The sequence below is a fragment of the Lasioglossum baleicum genome, chromosome 3, assembly GCF_051020765.1.
Source record: "Lasioglossum baleicum chromosome 3, iyLasBale1, whole genome shotgun sequence".
Lineage (NCBI taxonomy): Eukaryota > Metazoa > Arthropoda > Insecta > Hymenoptera > Halictidae > Lasioglossum > Lasioglossum baleicum.
This window is the reverse complement of record NC_134931.1, coordinates 7,559,439-7,580,624: the sequence shown is the minus strand read 5'-3', so window position 1 is coordinate 7,580,624 and position 21,186 is coordinate 7,559,439. Positions and strand designations below refer to the sequence as shown.

Below are 21,186 nucleotides of genomic sequence, written 5' to 3'. Positions count from 1 at the left end.
TTCAATTTTAATACAAAAATACCTCTTTATTGTAAATGGATCGTCGACAATAGTTACACGGAAAGACAGTTATCCATCCACAGAGAAGCGTTGGGGGATCCCGACAATCTCAACGGCGAGGAAGTTTATCTCGAGTTTCATAAGATTTTTTTTTCTTTTGAATTAACACTCATCATGCTTGGCAGCTTTATATTCGTTAAATTGTTTTGTTTTTTTTTTAATCGTTTTCGTTTACGTGCGTGTATACCGTTTGTTCGTTTTACATATATCTTTCGCTTTCGTTCGTTTTGCTTTCGATATTTGATTAACACTTAGACAGTGATAGTGAAGTCTTTAGACGATTTCGAGAGCGAGTTCGAAGGAAAACCCGTCCTCTTCCTGTGGAGCTTCAGCTTCATGTCGATGTCGCACTCGGCCTCGCTGGTCTCGTGCGCGTCCGTGAAACCTGTCGGCGGCTTCAGTTCCAACGTAGACAGCTCGCTGCCCCAGTCCTCTTCCCGTCTTGCAAGCCTGAACGATCCGGGCTCCTCCAGCAGGCACAACGACTCCACGGATTTCCTTGGGCTCGGCTCTTTCACCAGCCTGTCGCAGGAACCAGGCCTCGCTGGCCGGCTCGGCGACGCTCCCCTTGAGTAACAATGCATCCCGGATTCCGAGAGCTTCATCACGGGCCGCAAGATACCCGGCACGCGACCGTCTATCCCCATGTCGGGCGTTGCTCCATGATTCCTGCAAGTTCCCAACACCGTTTCCATCAATTATCCATCAATTGACTCCAAGGATTTCTTATCTACACTTAGGGTTACCTAAGCTTCGCAATAAAGCTAGGGATTTCAAGTGAATCAATTGAGGTACTCGAGCAGACCCAGGAAGCAAAATCTATTCGAGCAGATTAAGACCAAATGTCTACAATCATACTTTACGAGCAAAAGGCGGTCATTTTGGTGCAGACACGTTTAAAACAGGATTTGGTCCTTATTTGCTCTGAATCTGCAGATTAAAACCTATCGTAAAATACCGAGCCTAATGCGGAAACAGATAGTTCGGTATTTGGCTATAAAATTTGGACCCAAAATTTCATGCCAAATGGAGGCCCAATTGAGACCTTGGTCTGTCTTGGAGGGTCGTTATATGTAGAGGGCAGGTCGGTCGCACTACGAGCCGACCTAGTCTTGCTCTAACAGTAAATATTTACCAAAATTGGAGTAAACCCTGCTGTAGGAGGAACAATCGAATTTTATTTAAATTTCCAAACTGTATGATATGAAGTTGAATGCAGTTTCAATAACGATTTTGCCCGATATTTACCCTGAAAGCAAGGTAGGTTCGCTCTTAGTGCGACCGACCTGTCCTCTATAACGAGGACAGACCCTTCCTTCGATTTGGTCTCCATTTGGCATGGAATTTTGGAACCAAACTTTGTCGTCAAATACCGAGCCTAATGCGGAAACAGATGGGTTGGTATTTGAAGCCAAATTTGGTGCTAAATTCCTACCACATCAAGAGTAGATTGCTTACTGAGGAGTTGGGAATTATTCGAATAATGAATAAAGAATGCAATTTTATTCGACAATCGTTATTCGTTCGGATTATTCGTTATTTCTTCATTGGTTACAACGTAGTCTGTTGATTACGGTACAGATACCGTAATCATGTGCTATCACGTTACATACAGATGAAATAATAATGCATATACAGAGTGTTCAAAAATGATGTACTTCCTTGGAAGGGGTGATTCCTGTGGTCATTCGAATTACCTTTTTCCTTTGCTAAAATGTTCTACATGGCTTTGTTCTCGAGATATTCACGATAAACACGGACCAATGAGAGCGCGGCTTCATATACGTATTCCGGCTCGGCGACAGGTCTCGCTGAGCGTGGCGTTGGCATTGGCCAAGCAGTATATTCTTACTTTCTTTTACGAAAAGGGAATGTGTTAACGTTCTGTACTCCGCGACGACAGTCTCATGCTACATTCAAATCTGTTTTGTTTATTTCTTACACTCGTATTGCAGATTTTCAACATCTACCTTTCAGTGACCGAGATTTCAAGGTGTAAGATATAATTTTTTGCGAACGAGTTTGTTTGTTGCGGGATCGATCGCAATTGGGTCAGTAGTTTCCACGAACGAAAAATCATTTCGATAAGCTTTATTATTCTAACAAGTTCATGAGAACCCATTCCATAGCGTTTGGAGTTGAAAGCTTTTGTGAACGGACGAAGCACGCTACGTTCAGAGTTTAATATAAATGCAAATGTCGAATATATCATGTATAACCAGAAGATGAAAAAGTAAATCAAGAACAACGCGAATGCTACAGCAGACGTTACCGGGATCAAAACTGATACGGTAAACCAAGAAATGTTAAATCGTTATTATTTCGCAATTAAAAACAATGGAAGTGTGATAAATAGGCTCATACCTAATCCACAGACTTATGAAGATAGTAGACATACTATAGGAGATATTAAATGATTCCTGATGTATGAGAGTCTTGATTAATGAGTCTTGGTTAAAATTTTCTTTTATATGAATTTGTTCAAATATGTACCTGGATTAATATTGGACGCAATATTTATTATTTCCTATGAAATCCTATTTTGAATGTCTTCAATAAACACACTTGAACTTGAATTTTTACATCCAACTGTTCGCAACGGACGTCGCCAAACAATGAAAGTAAAAGACATTGCAGAAATCAATAGAGTTAACTGCGAGCTTTACGAACATATTCAGATGAGGGGAATTGATTCGTTTCGAGTCAATTGAGGAGAAAATGTTACCCTCTCTCTGCTAAGTACTGTAAGTACCGGATTAGTCACGTGGCATTGTGACACATGGGAGACAGAGACGAAATGCGTCACGTGACCGGGCCGTGGCGGAAGCGTGGGGGAATAGCGTTGTAGAAGAGGAACGTTAGAGTGGGGAGACAAGTCTTAATCCGGCGATTATAGCCCAAGCATTAATTCCAAATAACTAGTGAACGAAAACAGGGAAAATTGGGGCAAAATTAAAGATAATCGCTCCACATACTTGAAGAATATTATTCCGGTACCATATCTTAGAAACAGATTTTCAGAAGATCTATTTTGTTTCAAAATATAGTAGAAGAGGTAGAGTGGGGAGACAAGTCTTACTTTGGCGACTCCGCTGGCAACGAATGCGTTAATGAATGTGAGGAATTAATTTTCAGATATACCGAGCGTAAATAGTGTTTACCTTTGCTTCTCGAGCCTCGGGAAAGTCTTCCTCTCAGAAATTGGTGACGGTTCGGTTGATGTACTCGATTCGTTCGTGTGGTACATCACATCTGGAAGGTGCACGCGAGACGTTGATGCGAGAAAGGTGAGTCGTTAGTGGCGACCGGATGCTGTTAAGGCTGTTGGCGGCGTCGACATAGAAAATCGAATACTAACTTACTATGATGAACCTGCTTCGGGACCAGGGCTAGTAGCTGCTTCCTCTGGCCGATCGAGTTTTTCGACGCTGGTCGGGAGTCGTCCTGATGGTTCGAGGATTCGGTGCGACTGCTGTTACCGACGTCCGTCTCGGTGTCGGAGCCCAGGGTGTCATATTCTTCTGATTCAGATTTGAAGGACTTCAATTTGCGACGCGCTCTGCCGCCGCGCACCTTTGTGTACTGGTCCATGTCGCACTGCAATAATTACATTTTAGAAACACGTGTCTTCGTTGAGACTATAACCGGCACTAGAGGCAATAGCAACGAGACAAGAAGTCTCCAATCGGTCTATCAAAGCCAATTCTTTCGCAACTTTCTTCGGTTACTTGTTTTTCAATCCTCTGCCGGATGTTTTAATTGAATATTCTATTAGAGCGTGTAATATAGTATGTCAGGTTTCAAATCATTTGCAATTCGATCGTTTAGATAATTTTTGGTCGATCAGATTGGTCATGCAAATGGGTTTTTGATTGACTGTAAAGAGTTGTGTGTCACTTTTGTATTAGTTAAAAAGTTTATAAAATTCTTCATCGATTCATTTTCTAGAACTATGTATACATCTTCACGACTTAATATTTACAGAAAATTACGAACGCGAAAAATGTTGTAAATTGGATTGTAGGCATATAATCTTTCTGTTGAGTCGATCGTCTACTGAATTTAGTTCGTCGGCAATTTAACTCTATACTGGCTAAATAAAGCGACCGCAATGACGTCCGTGAAACATTGATAGACCAGTTCTCTGCGCGTCGGTTCAGGTAATATTGACAGGATGCTAATACCTGATTGCCTTGCAGCATCGTTTCGCTACGTTCGTAGTAGAACGCCGGTCGTATCGGATTCGCCGAGAGATTTTCCTGCTCGGACAGATTGAAGGTGGCGTACGGATAAATGTCTTCGGAATATTCGGGAATTCTTTCCAGCGCGCTCACCTCGCGACAGGGCGATTGCTGCCCGGGTTTCCTCACGGTCGCATAGTACTGTTCCCTTTGCTCCATGTTGTGTTTGTTCTCTAGAGCGGCCTGCGTTTGCGAGTTCGGATCGTTCGCTCTGCCGGTTCGTTCTGTATCTGTAACCATGTCGAACAGTCTCTAAAAACGGAAGACGCAGCACTCTAGTATAGAGAAATACATAGTTATTCGATGCACAAAGATGTTTAGAATTCCGACAAAATTGAACTTTTGAAGTTTCATATTTTGTATACATCAATTGATAACCGTTCAAAGTTACAAAATGTTAACAAAAAGTTACAACATTACTGTGAAGGCAAAATGCAGAAATTCATGGCGAAACCAATTATTCTAGGAATTCATTATACAGCATGGAATAACGGGATTGAATTAATGTTTTATATATATATATATATTAGTAGGCGTATTTTCATTATTCAATTAGTTCCAACACGTTATTTAATCCATGTACAAATGCCGCAATATTTGTTACAATTTAAACTTTGAGTCCTCATAATTTAAGATTTACATGTTTAATACTCAATTCAAATTATCAGCGATTGTATTATATTCAATAAGAAAATCAACGTTCCTTTCAAAGAAGTAGGTACCGAAGTATACCATGAAATCGTCAAAAACATTTGTGTAGCAAGGGTTGAACAGTTTTTAATGCTCTACCTGCAATTTGGTTTTCTAATGTGACAATTAGAAACTGTCATAGTTCCGTAGACTTGAACACTGAAATTTGACTACTGTTTGAATCCTAATACGCTAACTTCGCCACATCCAAAGCACTGCATTAACATCTCCTGACGCAGCTAAACCAGGCTCCGAAAGCGCAGTATACGTTCGAAACCGCTTCTACACGTTCAAGCCTTGTCGCGATTCTAGATTGCGTTATTGGGAGAATTTCACCGCGTGTCTCACCCTTGACAATCTGTTGCGAGAATTTCGCTGTACAAAGGTATATCGGCTAACGTCCCGCTCTGTTCAACTAGGGACTTAACGCGCATAATTTACGTTGAATGCGCTGGTCCCACGTTTTCGTGCTTACAAAAACGACGTAATCGCACTATTCCATTTTCGTAATTGATGACACAGCATATAAAAATTAAATTTACAGGGTGAAGCACTTAAGATTCCCACCGAATGTATCTTCGTTGTTTTTAGTAATACGAAAAAATGTTTCACGAAGAAAATGTTTGGTTCAGTAGGGCAGTGTAATATTATAGCTAATGGAAAGACAACTTCAACCTTGTATAATATGTTGACCTTCAAATGACCATCGAAGCAGTTATCCTTAAAACAGCATAACTTAACGTACGTAGACCATATTCATGTTTAGGTGCTCCTCACCTTGTATATACAGAACACTTAACCTCATTAAGAATTAGTAGAGTTAAAACAACGAATTTGTAAATAACAATTTTAGGATTGACTTCTTTACGGCTGTGTAGATAAGTTAATAATTCATAAACGTGAAAAAAATTATAAAACATGGTGCTCCAGAGATTCAAATAATTGTCTTGATAAAGTGTTTTTTATTTCGAGGATGTCTATGACAGAGGCTTTCTACCGCATTTTGGAGCCAACACCCCCCTGTGCTCCGCCGCGCCGCGCCGTTGAGCGTAAATGTTTGCCGGTCGTGTCATTCTCCGCGTACCATCGGATTCTATTCGAGCATCTACCGCTGTTAACGACGACGGGCGTGTTGCATAATTGCGTGGAGTCCTGTCGCCTCGTTGACAGAGCTTTTAATTAATTGAATTTCACCGGGGGTGATACATTGGCCCATTGTCAGGGATCGCGACGGTAAGAGCCGGTCGGAATAAAAACGCACGCGTTCGCGCGAGGGTGCGGAAGGGTAAAAAAGAAATCGATGAATAGGCGTGGGTGACAGAAGATCGAATAGCTGGTATCAATTTTCTCCCCTTGAGCGGTGATATCACGCTCTCCGAAGTCTCCTCCCGTGGCAGTTCTCGTAATTGGAGTACAATCCTGCGACGTTTAGCTACTCAATAACGACAAGTAGCACGAGCGCGACGCCGTCACGCCCTTCTGGCTTAATGCAAATTGCCGGTACCGGTGAAATCCTATCTACACGGGCGCACGTCGGTTCAGAGGCTTCGATCAGCCGTTTAGACTTGTCCCGTTGAATTTCGACCGCGATCGATCGTCCGTTGCATGTTCGCCCGGTGATCGATCCTCCGACTTGCTAACTTTGACCGTGTTTGCGTCAGCCATCTCAACTACATTCCCTGTACCCGCGATTCGAGGATTGCCCTTGCGCCAAGCACGACAGCTTAGCACGTTCGGGACGGCTTTGACAGCTCGTACCGAGTCCCGAGATGAGGAAAATCGTGAATAAAATCACAAGAATTTGTATCGATACGTGTCGCTCGGTTTGATATTCCCGGCAGCAAACCTCGGTTTCGACGCACGTCGAATTTTCATGCTTGACATTTTTATAATCGCTTTAATCTGTTGCTCTCGGTGGCTTCTACGAAATGATAAGTGCTAACAGTTGAACTGATTTATAAAATAAATTAGTCTTTTCAACCATTTAAATATGTATCACTATACAAAGAACAATAAATATGGTTAATGTGTTAAAAGATCATTGATTGCGTATGTTTGACTCGTTCACGCACAAAGAATATGTCTCTCTTTTAGTAAGAAATGATTATCGAAGATATTTGTGAATTTTTGATCACATTAGATAACCCGCCAATTGTCGATTGAGGGTACTGTGCGTGGTATCGTAAAGTATCTTAAGTGGATTGGGAACTTACGTATTTTCAGGCAAAAGCAGATGCCAGCCACGGCCAGGAAGACGACCAGGAGCGAAATCACGCTCGGTGCTAGCACGTGCGCATCGAAAAACAGAGAGGATCCCTCTGTTTCTGGTGGAGCCTCGTTGTACATTCGATTGCCGGTGTTTGTCGACATCATGGTGAACAGATATTCGGCTTGCGTGGACCCGGCGTCGTTGTAAGCCGTCACGCGTAGCTCGTATTTAGCACCACTTTCCAGATTAACGATTGGAAATCTTGACTGTGGGGGAGCGTTATTGGATACTGAAATAGAAGTTCCGAATAATTGAGTTAACTCAGTACCATTGCAGAAGACTCGGAAACCAGAAACTCCGTTAAGCATCTAGTAGACATCGTAGTTTTGAACGTGTATTAATAACACATGTTTATTCACATGCACGTACTTTAGTTGTATAATTTTTACAATATTGATATTAATTTATATATCGAGACTATGGTTTCACAAATTCCGTGGTTGTTGACGCAACAATAAATTTAAACATTATCTTCCATAACAGAATTCAACGGTACTTTTTTACCGAATCTTTAAGCAGACATATCAGATTTATTTACAATTCGAAGCCTGTAACTGCAAACGAAAGACGCGGAAAGCTAAACATCTGAGAATTGTAGAACCGACAAGAAAATATTTAATCATATCAGAAACAGCAGTTGCTTCAGAATGGTGTTTACCAACACCTACGAATTTTGTTATCCCAAAAGAAGTCGTTTATTGTCAAAACATTAAAACATATCAGATTCTTCTCTAATAAACTAGAGAAGGTATCGATTTTTAATTAATTTAATTTTAATTTTGGTATCGATTTTATATACCCATATTTTGCTTTCGAAAATTAGTAACTGTATGCTAAAAATTAATACGAATGAAAATGCGGATACGTTAATATACGTGAAATAGGGATCTCTAGCATTTACTGTTGTTAGTGCTACTACAACAACCCGCAATGAAATAGTCTTACCTAACAACCAATCACCAGGGAGCCTCCGATATTCCACCACGAAATACAACAAAGGGCATCCCCCATCCTTCCAGGATGTCAATTCCAAAGTGACGAACGTCTGGTTAACCTTGACCAGTTGCTGTTTGGACGGCGCGATCGGCTTGGTCCCATTGGTCTTCGCGGTCTCGATTTTGCTGGCACTTCCGCTGCCAATTCGGTTGAAGGCTGCCAAGGTGAACTGGTACCTGGTCCCGCACTGTAGCCCTTCCAGTAGGTGGGTGGTTGCTTTGCGATCGAGCATCACATCCTCCCATTCGGACGACTCACGGCGATAAGCTAGCACGAATCCCTTTATCGGGGCGCCCCCATTATCGCCCTGCTTCCATTGCAACTGCACAGCGTCTGTTGTGGTGCCGGTAGCCAGCAAAGTCGGTGGCGTGGGCGGCACTGCGCAAAGTTTATCAATTAGAGCGATGGCTCGAGTGTTTGAGAATGTCTGGCTGGCAGATTAATCGCGCGGTACAATAATTATACTAAGGATAACAAACGATAAAGCGAATGTCGAGTGGTGTTACAAGAAGTGCTCCAGATGTTGTTCTCTTCAATCGAACAATACATTTCAGTGGATATGTCCGCATTTATAATGGGCGATCAAAATATTAGAATCGCATGCCTAAGTTGGCGATTTTACATTTAAAAAATCAATATTTAACACTCGGACACATTCACTTATTAATTCCCTTATTTCACTCAATCTAAATGGCTAGTAATTTAATCTTGCTGTTTACCTACTACCATTTCATATATTATTATATTAACCATTGATGTTTAAAAATTACAAATGCCCATTTCTCTGTACATAACCTTTTCATATTGTTTATTATTGCACGAGTAATCCGAACAGATTTTCCAGTAAAAGCATGGACGCATAACACTGTTTCCTCTTGAAATAAACTAGAATAAGCCGCGAATAATTAGCCACTTTCTCTCGAGAACCCCCGCACCAAATCAAAATCTCGCAGAGCCACCGCGGACAGCAAAAGCATTCCTAAACAGCAGAGGTTCGAGCGGCATTAAATTGCATGGTATTAGTAAAATCCTAGAAATTCATAATTCACAGGGAAGCGAAATTCCAGCGTGCTGCTCGGATTTTCAAATCTCGTTCGATTTCCATGCCAAAGGAATCGCGTTCGTCGAACAGCAGATTCTACGTCGAACTAGGTGGCGTTTCCCTCGGATTTTTCCCGTTTCGTAGGCAGTCACGTATGCATGCGGAGGATCGCGAGATCGCGTCGCAGACGTCCGTGGTCGTTCGTCCGTGTGAATTCGCGTGACGTTCCAGATAACGAAGTATGTTCTGTGCACGCGTTCACCGTGTACGTTCTTCACGTACGTTCGAATTATTCTCAGGGAATATAATGTGGCAACCATGCAGACGGAAAATAGTTTACGGTGACTTTTAATGAACCAAACTTTTCCCAGTCACACAGTGGGAAAATGCTCAATCTAGCTGAACAAAAGTCGTTTTGCTCTTTTGAAATTTTGAGGGTACAATTTATTAGTGGAAATATCCAGGTACACTATTTTAAGGAATAAATTTGTAAATCCTACTTCGAAGCAACTACCCGGGGCACATTCCTTGTCGTCGCGTCCTGGTGAATCTAACGCTAGTGATACTAGTGACATTGACGGGTGCTGGTGATTCAGAATGTTCTGATAGCAATTCTTAAACTAAATTTACATTTCCTAGAAAAAAATTGTTTGTTATAATTTTCATCCTTATATAATAATAAATATATATTTTATATACATAATAAAATTATATATTTTAACAATAAAATTTCAAGTATGAAATGAAAAGATGATATAAATTTTTTCCACGAGACTTTTGTCCAGCTTGATTGGTTATTTTTCCCACTGTGAGTCGTCGACTGACTTATGACTTATTAATCCGCCGCCATTCCGGCGCCTTATGTTTCGCGACGATAACGTCACGTAGCATCGTTATCGATAAAAACATTGAAATTTAGACTATCGGCCGAGCATTATCGTCTTGGTAGCTAGCCACCGCAAATAATGGTACGAGCTGCGAACATCTTTTAGAACGGAAATGTGAACCTCGGTCACCTAATGGACGTACACCGTGTTAATAATTTGTTGGGTCGCCGAGGGTCGAAATAGAAAGTAATGTGTCGAGCTTGGTGATAGAGACCGCTGATAAAACTGAAGTAGGAAAACGATTGTGTATGGCGGACACTTTGTAACTCTAGTGGTACAAAGAGAAAAGTCTCCATGAAAAAATAAACGAAGAACATCGAACAAAGGTTCTTTAACTTCCACCAAAAAAGTTTATCGTTGGTTTAATATTGTCTTACCAATACCCTAGTGTCGATGCCTTTGGTTGAGCCTAGGGAATAGTGTCTGTGTACGATATAATGAAATTTCGGTTCCAAAATTTTCACATATATATTACTGTAATTAGAAGTAACTTTTGGGAAATCAAGCTTCATGGCGCGATTTAGTAGTAGCATGGAGGGGTCTAGATTTAGTAGTAGCATGTAGTAGCATGGAGGGGTCTCGGTTCGAAGAAGCTCCATAACTAGTCGACATACCTTGAACTTGCAGGGTGTATGTGATTTCGTCCGATCCAAGTGGATTCTTCACATGGCAGAAATAGTTCCCCTCGTGAGTTCTCTGCACGCTCCTCAGAATAAGCGTATTATCCAGTCCAACGTCGGATCTGTGGGAAATTTACGATAAGGCTGGATCCTGTTCGATGGCTCGTTACATCACTTACTTCTGCATCTTGACGTCCCCGCGTCGCCACTCGACTGTTGGTCGTGGATTACCAACGGCCAGGCAGGCCATATTGACGTCCACCTTCCATGGGACCACTAGTGCTACGCCGAACGATATTATAGCTGCTGGAACTAATTAAAAGCCCCGGTTATTCTTGCTCTTCGTTAAACTTCCCTGCAGTCGTGATCCGTGTTTGAGTTTAGTTACGAAAGTTCACGGCTTCGCTCCTTAACTCCCACGAGTTACTGAGAGAGTTATGACCGGGAATTTTTACCGAGTATACGTTCGGGGCGGGAGGTGGTTCCTTCAATTCCTCGCGACTGTTTCAATAACCGGTGATACTTTCAGCGTGCGAGCGAAAACTTCCACGGGGTCGTGATTAAAATGCATAATTCCGTCCCTCGCGGGAGGCGGGTGGGGGGCGCGAGGAGGAAAGGTAATCGGAAACTTGGCTGCCACTCCTGGTTACCGTAATCTAGTGATCCGAAGTCGACTGGAACGAGCCGCAAACTTCGTCCTGGCAACTTAAACACGGAGGACGCGTCGATTAAGTATCATACGCATACAAAACGAACATCGAATGGATCGGACCAGTGCACAGTGGGCCAAGAGCTCCCAAAAAGTGGAGAGAATTCAAAATTGTGTCAGACGTTCCCGAAACTTGCTAGAACAAAATCGCTTAATCAGTAAGATTACTATAGCATTTTCGACTACACACGCCTGTAGATTGCGTACCAAAAAGAAGTTACGTTACGAAGTTTCATCGTAACTCATGATCAGACAATTTCTGACAGTGATTCGCCAGTTTACACTCATCCAAATATGTAAACGTGTGTGTGTGTGTGTGTGTGGTGAGAGAGAGAGAGAGAGAGAGAGAGAGAAAGTAGTGTGAAAGAAAAGAAGATTATATATATTTTGTACAGAGAGAGATAAATAGTAATTGTAATTGAAACATTATTTGTAAAGGGAACGGGATCTCCTTGTAACCTGTAAGGGAACAAGAAATAAATATACAATACAACTGATTTGACATAAGGATAAAAGGATACGATGGCCCTCGAGATAATGATAACGAGTTCGACGAAAAAAATTATTTTACAGCCCCATTAATGTAGGTATAATATCAATAGGAGTTTTTAACCACGCTTATATTAACTTGCTGTGTCGTTGTTGTATGCGTCAAATCTTGTAATCGAATTTTAAACCACTTCCCGATGAGCTATGGACTTGAAACTTTAAACAAAGCGCAGAACTGGATGACAATGCAATATTAAAAAACAAATTTTTTAGAAAAATTGTGTGTCTAGGAGAAAAAAAATGTTAATATTAACCGTCACACCTCGTCGCGCGACGCTCGGTAGTACGTCATCGCGTTCAGCGATCCCCACTCCGCACGCCAGCGCTCCCTACTCCACTACGCGTTCCCACTCCACTGACCCACTGCGCACCGAAGGAGCTGTTCCGTTCATTCAGTTCTATTGCGTACTACACTTTCGGACTCCATAAAGAGACGTCGTCTCTCGTAGTCATCCCCTCATTCTATCTCGCGTCTTTCCATATCTTACTATTTCATACCAGTATTACTATATCTTGCGTAACATTTAAAGAAGACTAAAAAGTAGAAAATAAAAAAATATATAAAAAAAACTTTTTAAAAACAACGCTTATATTAAAATGCACTAAAAAGGAGGAAATAATTTTTTCCTGGTTCTCCAAAAAAAATATAAAATATAAAATCATGACATTAGTGACTATAAGATAAAAGCGTGGAGCGCTAAACTATATTGACGTAATCTTCGTGGGCGCTCCACGCTTTTATTTTTATAGTCACTAATGTCATGATTTTATTTAAATTTATATTAAATTTTTGGGAGAACCAGGAGAAAATAATTTTTCTTTTTTTAGTGCATTTTAATATAAGCGTGGTTTTTAATACATCTTTTTTTACATGAGAACGGATTAATCATTTTTACATTACTTCTTATGGGAAAGGTTGGTTTAGTATACGTCCTATTTGGTATAAGTCCAACCATCAGGAACGGATTAAGGTTGTATAACGAGGTACCACTGTATTGACGATTTCAGTCGATCTTCTCGAAGTTTTTCTGACGTTAATTGTTTACTTCATTTTTGGTCAGTTTTTGAAAACTCTTGGCTAGCATACACGTGGCGGTAGAGGACGGGAAATAAACGGCACAGAGAAAATTGCGCAAGTCGTGATCCCGGGGCGATCTCCGGGGTGACCGACCCCGAATTTTTCATAAAGCTTCCGTGTTCATTGGCTCGATTTTCGCGTACGAATCGTACTCTCCACGCAACTCCAACGCGAATCAATCCCCGGAGAGAGAGAGAGAGAGAGAGAGATATCATGCCGATAGGAGAAACGTTCCCGGCGGCAACGAAAGTTTCGCGACTCATTGTCAACGCCTGCTCACCGGTATTGCTCAGCTGCAGTTTAATGACCGGAGTGCTAGGTCCTTGCCCTACTTTGGTCGAGGCCGTAACCCAGGCTTCGTAGGATTCGCGCTGCTTTAAGCCGGTAGCCTCGTGGTGCAAATTCTGCGCAGGCAGCATGCTTTTGGTGATCTTCATCTCCTGGCCCTGGTCCAACACACGAATGTAAACGGTGTACTGGGTGAGGATGCCGTTTGGTCGTCGAGGCGGGAGCCAGGATATCACCACCGCGTCCTCGTTGCTGGTTACTGCTTTCACACGCTCCGGTGGGTCCGGAACTACGGTCAGAACGGTACCGTCATGGCGGAATGTCCGTTTCAAAACGCTGAGGAATGGGTCTGACAAGACGGAAGCGTTGCGATTGTTTATACAGTATGCCCTTTCTCTGACAAAGTTTACAACCGTGCCGTTGTAGCGTTATTTTAAATTCGCTTGATGAGAAACAGGTGGTTAACTTTGGACACGATTCACAGTCGGGGAGAAAAATAACTGTACATTAGCGTGGACCTCAGCTATTGCAGTCAAAAATATTTTTCAACTTTTTCATTGTAAACACTTCTAAAATTATGACACTTGATGAGAAAATGATGTCTGAATCAAAACGATAAAGATCGATTAAGGTTGCCACGAGCTAGAAATAACTAAAAATGACAAAAATTGTGCGAAATTGCGATTGAAATCGATCGTAAGCTTAAAATTCAGAGTTCTTACATCTTTCAGTGCCTATTTCGATGGAACTAAATCGTTGAGCTAACTAAGTGTGAACATCTATTTTTTTGGCAGGAAGAGAGACACCTTCACTGTATCTGTCGGACCATTTTTACAAGCACTAAAGTATTATAAAAGCGCATGGAAATCGATGTCTCTCACTTGTCCAAGTTCACAGAAATAGAAAAAATATTTTGCCAGTTTGTTGTCGAGAGACGCTTTTACTTTTAATAAACGTCCTACTTTCGAAGTGTGCTTTGCTGAAATCGATTCTTCGTAAGAGAAGGTTCTGGAAGTTTATTGATAACAGCTCTGGGGAAATACCGTGGTTTTCATTCTGTATTTACTTCCGCGGTACGAAATAAATTGAACTCGACGCTTTCAAGCATACGATTGTTTTTATATTTTCATGAAATTCATTTCTGTGTATTTATTAATGCTCCTAGATCAATTTTCTGATTTTCTCTGGATCGATAAAAATCGGGCGGTCACTGATTTCCATTTGTACTCTTCAGTCCTTGGCATCCGTTTAAAGTGAACCATCGACCTCTATAAGATGTGTCGAATCCGTTCTCGTATCGCGAATCCAAGGCATTTTCTTAAATTTTGTGAACAATGCGCCAACGAACTGCTGGTAAAATGTTCCTTTCGATGCGACGGAGCCTCCGATTGATCCACACAAAAGAACCTCTCGATCGAGATAGTATCCACGAATTTATGTTACAACCCAATATTAACTCTTACAATAGCAGCCGAAGGCTTACTCAGCGTCACCGCTAAAAATTGCTGTTATTCACAATATTATTTACATTATTAAATGTATTAACAACTAATCGATTACTACACATTAAAAAAAATGTTTAAAAATCATATATAATGGAATTGTTCAAGGTCGGAAGAAATGTTTAATTTTCAAGTTACAATAGATCCGACTGCAAAGAGTTAAAGACAAAGAAGCTCTAATAAATAATTGTTTCTCTTAAAAAATCGCACGACAATAAATTAAGAAACTCAGCCTCATATTACGTTACCTCTCGATCATGTAGCACCTAAAAGTTTCAAGCTATTTAACTGTTGCACCCAGTATTGTTCGAGTCAAAGGTGAAATGCTTGGCGAGAATGCAGCGAAAGGGTAAATGGTCGTTTCTACGGTTGAAGAACAGGCGAATTGGTCGCCGTTTTCTTTGTGATACACGAAATTTCGATTACACCGCGTCACGGAGCAGCGCTGCGGGGTTATTATGAATTTCGAGATAACCATACAATTATTCGCGACCCATTTCGCGCAGTTTCGGTGCCCGAGGCTGGTGTGCTGCAGCTGCGTTTAATGGAAAACCGGCTGCCGGCGGAGTTTCCCCGGAAGCCGACTAGCAAACGGGAGCACCGTCCGCGGCATAATGTTACTTCAAAGGCGCGTTAAAGTTTCTGTCATTGACTCTTTTAGTCCCGTTTCACTCGTCGGCCCCGCGAGCTGTCCGATTCCACGGGATTCGGGGTTGGCAAGTGGCCTCCAACCCCGGGCACGGAATTTAAAGCAGCGTAGCAAGCGCGTGTGGAAACGCCACTCCGCTCCTCGTTTTTACCCTGTACGCATGTAAATGCCCCGTCACGAATAATCACAAGAATCATCGGTGAACGTTCAGCCCGGCTCGGCGAAATGGGCTTTTGCGTTTAATTATTTCCTCGAGGCTTCTTCTGACTGCTCTCAATTCGCCCAGCGAAGTTTATTGCACGTGTTTAGCGTAGATTTTCACGATTCCAATGTGCCCCGTGTACTACTGCATTAGAGTACGTACTCAATTTGATTTCTTGAGTGCTTACAACACCGTACAGAAGTGTAACCGTTTATATGTATATCGTTGTATAATCTCTACTTACTCATTGACGCTTTTCTACAGCTCTGCTTTGATTTAAGAAGATAATGCTCTAACAAGTACATTATAAAATTGGAAACATCAAGTCTGACAATGTAACACAAGATGAGAAAGGAAGATTTTCTCGCCAGGCGAACAAGGTTCATACAAGGCCGCGCGTTTATCTTGTAATACAAACGTACATCCCTTCAGTCAGCCTTTTTAAATCTTGATGGCGAAGTCATTATTATTTTTCCGCCTTTAAACACATAATATACAGGGTGAGTTAATAAAAATTAACACCTGAAGTACCCGAAACTCGTTATCCACTGGCATCATCAAGAAATGTTTGTGATGTTATTCGCACAATAAACTAAGCCTTGCACAACCAGCAAAAATGGGAGTACAGTAGATGTTCTAAAGATGCGAAGGCCTCGGAGGGATTTCTTTGCATCTATCGCATTTGGTACTATTTTTTGAGCTTCAAAGGCCGAGCCGAACGTAGAGAAGGATCCAAAGGCCGAGCGGAACGTAAAGAAGGACAGCGCATGTAAAGAGAGACCACGGCAACTGTCGATGCGACGGCAACTGTCCGCGTCTCTTTCTTTCTGATGCGCTGTCCGTCCTTGCGTTCGAAGCTCTCATAATCGATTAAACCACTAAATACAGTTGAAATTATATCGTGTTTGGTATCACTTTGCATTAGAAAAATGCCAGGAATATGTTGCTGAAAGTTCCATAAAAAAATAATTAAAAATAAAGAAGATTAAATATTGATGTTACATTGTGACGACGCCCGGGCGCTTGAAGTGTGCCGACCACTGCGATTCTCCGCGTCGCGTTAGTAGTGGTTCACACCGATATACCGAGCCAAGATCAGATTACTAAGTTGGGGGGGGGGATATTTTTTTCGCATCTGTCGTACAAAAATTTTCGCATCTATAGAAAATTTACTGTGTACTACAATTGCGACGGTCTCACGATAACGACGACTAATTACAAGCATACTGTAGAGAAGCGTTCGAGCACGAAGAAAGGCAATAAGACGACTATCGACAGCCATTCGAATTTCAATAGCTCTAGATTGACTGTACCGCGGCAGATGTTCGCGATACGACGGACCGTGTCCTTTCAAGCAGTGCCACGGAATCGGCGAACAATTGCGGGAACATATTGGGCTATCGAAACATCAACAGCACGGTGCGCCGTAAAGTCGGCAAGGTGCCAGAGGGGAACGGCCATTCGGCGCGTCTGAAATTTACTTCCGGTCTGCGCGCGTCCTTGGCAGACGAGGAGGCTCTACGTTTCCTCTGTATTTTATATAGTTTACCAGTTTCTTCGGTGATGCAGGAAACCGGGCTGCTGGTAACACCCTCTCCGGCTTTGGTGTAGGCAAGCACCTGCATCGTGTAATTGGTGTAGGGGCTGAGCCCGTGCAACACCGTGCTCAACGCGTGGCTGATCTTCGTCTCCCTGCCGGACTGCTGCTCCAGGACCGCACCGCCTGCCTCGTATAGCAACTTGTAGCCCTGAACGACCCCGTGAACTTTGTCGGATGGCGGCGGTTTCCAGGTCACCTGAATAGTCTGGCCGGTCAGCGCCGCACAGGCCACGTTCAGCGGCGGGGCGCTCGGAACTGCATCAGAATGTACAGTAGCAGTCACTTACATGTACAATATTTGGTATTCAGGAGAAAAATTTTGCGTTTCTCTTCCGGAGATCGGCTCCAGCACAGCTAGACAAAGTAGGAAAATAAATACAAGGTGAGTCACCCTAGGTAGGGTAAACTGTACCATGATTGGCACCCTAAGTCAAAATCGTAGTAAAAATCTTTTTATTTTTTTTTTTTTATATGTTTAAACGAGCTTAACTTGCTATTATTATAAGCTAATAGAGATTTTTCAGCAAAATCAAACAGTTTTACGAGTCATAAATCTTTTATTATAAAATACATATATTGAGTGAATAACAATCGGAAGACAAATAGTACAGTCATTGGCACAGTAAGAAGTAAACGTTAAACAGGCTATTTGTTTTATAATTAAACATATACGCACTTATTACATCTGTAGTACAGTCCAAAATTAAGTTAAAAAGCGATAACGTATACTTACTCGTAACGAAAATTTTAATAAAACACTATTTACACATCCGTCGGTCTTACTGGATGTACCAGCGTTGCTAACAGTCATATGTAGAACTCTGTTATGAAAACATACAACGCTGCTTTGAAATATAAATAAGAAGCAACATAAAATGATTTTCTATACCAGGAATTCTTAATATTTGCCGTTTAAATTAAAAGTGCCAATAACTACTGCAGTGCCAGCAATAGTACAGTTTACCCTACCTCAAATATCTTTGTTGTTTTCAAAGATACATTATATGTCTTGAGGACAAAGCTGAATAATAAAATGGGGCTCACACTATACCAACAAAGGCATTGTTTTTAGAGACATCAAGGTCACCTTCATTTTTTTAAATGGACCCACGCTTTTTTTAACACCTACATTGACAGTCCCTTTCATTACGAATTCGGTAACTATAATTATTCAAGGCTACTCGAGGTCATCATGGTTCTATTTAAAAAATGAGGGTGACTTTGATAAAGGAATACCATAAAAACAAAAAATTTTTGGTATCGTGTGAGCCCCATTTTACCATTCAACTTCGCCATCACGACATTTAATGTATCTTTGAAAGCAACCAAGATATTTCAGATACAAACGTTTGGTGACTCACCCTGTGTAGTACAAGAAGGGTAAGTAGACACACGAAGTCCGTCGAGCATCGACGGTTGTCGTTCAACGCCACCATATTCTCTTTTCTTGTTCACTGACAAGGAAACATACCGAATTCGGAAAAACAGATTTTGATTTTATGTGGGAGGTAGTTCTCGGATAAATATTTGAATGTTCTTTTTCTGGAATCCATCCATGTTGAATGGATCAAAAGTACATTATTCTAAATATCTCAGAAAGTAGGGGGTGTAGATAATAATTTTATTTAATTTTCGTGGTTTCCATCAAAATCGATTTTATCACTCCGAACATGTTACGGGAAGAATGGGGATGTGTCGTGCAAATTTAACCGTGACAGTTTTAGTAAAATTGGACCAGGCACTGTTGCATCGTAAATTCGTCTGGACCGAGCCTTCTCATCCGTCAAGGACCCTTGTAATTTGCCATTCGGAGAAAATCAACCGAGATCCTTGGACGAGCAGGTAACGATGGCGCTGGTCCGTTATGGTGCTAATTGGAAGTTGGAGGCTAGCCTAGCCGAACCATGGTAACAGTTTCACGTTGAAGAGTCAGAAGCTTATTTTCGTTACTGTGATATTGGCGGAAGGTTTCTAAAGCTATTCCAGATGTGGTGAATCTTGGAGTGGACTGTTCGCATGAAGTGATTGTCGTGCAGTCATCTTATCATGCAGAGTGACCTCGAAGTGGTGGCACGACCGGAAATATAGCAAATCTACTTTGTTATCTACTATGCGTGTTCTAATGAAAAATGAAACTTCACACTAAAGCTACCACTGCCTATATTTTTCATTTCATAATTATTGAAATTATGAAGTGGCATACTGCATACATGGAAATTGATTCGATAAATTTCTTTATCCAAGCACATATTGTAATAAAAATTGCACGAGATCTAAATAAATAGAGCCTTGTCATTTTTATAAGACGAAACACACTTTAATCGCTTTTAGAGCTTGGTAGGTTTAATGTTAAAGGAAATTGAAAATGTTTTGAGAGGGTGAAATGGAATTTTTAACGAGAAACTGTGGGACGTGAAGTCAAAGAAATACATCAATGCGATTGTATAACTAATCTTATAATTAAGAAATGGTAGGTCATATATGTATTAAGTCAGGTCCGGGCAACTTGTGAAGAAACTTCGGGGCCAAACACCGGCATTTTGACGAACTCTTTCACGGAAAGATCAGTGCCGAAACTTTAGGCACAAATGCGCATTTGAAGCAACAATTCTGGATGCTCAAAAGTTCTGCGCAGAGAGATCCATCGAGGTTCTTTTAGGTCTCCGAGGACCGTTCACTCGGTCGAGTATGAAGCGCGCGCGCGTCGCGATATGGAGCAACGCGACGATCGTCGTACGCGCGCGTTACCGCAACAAAGGGATCCACTTTCTCCGCGAGGTTTCGCGCGGCGCGTCGCGAGAAAGCCTCTCTCCCGAAGAAGTTCATTCGATGTATCGCTGTCTCGAACCCGCCGCGCCTAACGAAACAGGACAGAAAATGGAACGCGGTCGTGTGGCATTCCCAGCATCGCTGTCGAGAGAAGCACCCAGCAAATGCATTCTTGTCCCAGAACTGGGTGACGGGCCCGTGTTGCTCGAAGAAGTATCTTCACGGGCGTCTTCTGGACTAAAAAAAATCGACTTTTCTTTTTTTCCATTATCTTAGCCCTTATCCACTCCGGGTATCATTTATACACATTTTTCTGCCGTTTATAGAACAATCGATCTGATACTTTGTACCTCAAATATCTTTGTTGTTTTAAAAGGTACACGCACACACACATTAAATATCTTGAGGACAAAATTGTATGGTAAATTGGGGCTCACACGATACCAAAACAATGTTTGTATTTATGTCATTGTTTTAAGAGATATCAAGGTCACTTTTACTTTTTAAAATGGACCCACCTTGTTTATAACACCTACAGTGACTGTCCCTTTCATTACGAATTCGGTCACTATAATTATTCATGGTTGTTCGAGGTTACGGACAGAGAATACCTTAAAATTATATACGTAAAATTTTTGGTGTCGTGTGAGCCTCACTTTAGCATTCAACTTTGTGCTCAAGACATTTAATGTATCTTTGAAAACAACAAAGATATTCGAGGTACAAACGTTAGGTGACTTACCCTGTATAAGTATATGTAGTATTGTTAAGAACAAATGATACAACAAAAAAAACGTAGCAACGTTTGTTACAAAAATGGCCCTTTTATTTCATTTGATGTTTTACCATTATGTAAATTTGTGTGACACACGGGGGTCACATTTTAAGTTGCGAAAATAAGGGACGGATGAGGGTTTAATCGCGTGTCATTAAAAATATGTATGTCTGCTTATGATAATTTTATGCAAGCCATTCGTTCTCGGACGTCAACGCGTCTTTCAATCAGTTTTCTGGAGTATCGATTGGATCGGGTAA

The 21,186-nt window shown here is 41.5% G+C and overlaps 1 protein-coding gene across 8 annotated transcripts in view; it reads right to left on the bottom strand.

Annotated features, from left to right (window-relative positions):
* LOC143207109 (cell adhesion molecule Dscam2) overlaps positions 1-21,186 on the bottom strand; it is a 252,777-nt gene continuing 231,591 nt past the window's right edge. For 3 of the 8 annotated variants that reach the window (XM_076420195.1, XM_076420197.1, XM_076420200.1), the window contains 10 exons: positions 17,332-17,637; positions 13,422-13,718; positions 10,985-11,117; positions 10,800-10,927; positions 8,206-8,634; positions 7,205-7,489; positions 4,245-4,531; positions 3,423-3,657; positions 3,222-3,312; positions 1-729 (listed from right to left, as the gene is read on the bottom strand). In XM_076420195.1, coding sequence (XP_076276310.1) covers positions 312-729; positions 3,222-3,312; positions 3,423-3,657; positions 4,245-4,531; positions 7,205-7,489; positions 8,206-8,634; positions 10,800-10,927; positions 10,985-11,117; positions 13,422-13,718; positions 17,332-17,637 — 2,609 coding nt within the window. In that variant the 3' untranslated portion in view covers positions 1-311. Of the gene's footprint in view, positions 730-3,221; positions 3,313-3,418; positions 3,658-4,244; positions 4,532-7,204; positions 7,490-8,205; positions 8,635-10,799; positions 10,928-10,984; positions 11,118-13,421; positions 13,719-17,331; positions 17,638-21,186 lie in introns of all 8 variants that reach the window. The other 5 variants (XM_076420198.1, XM_076420199.1, XM_076420196.1 and 2 more) reach the window with 5 other exon arrangements.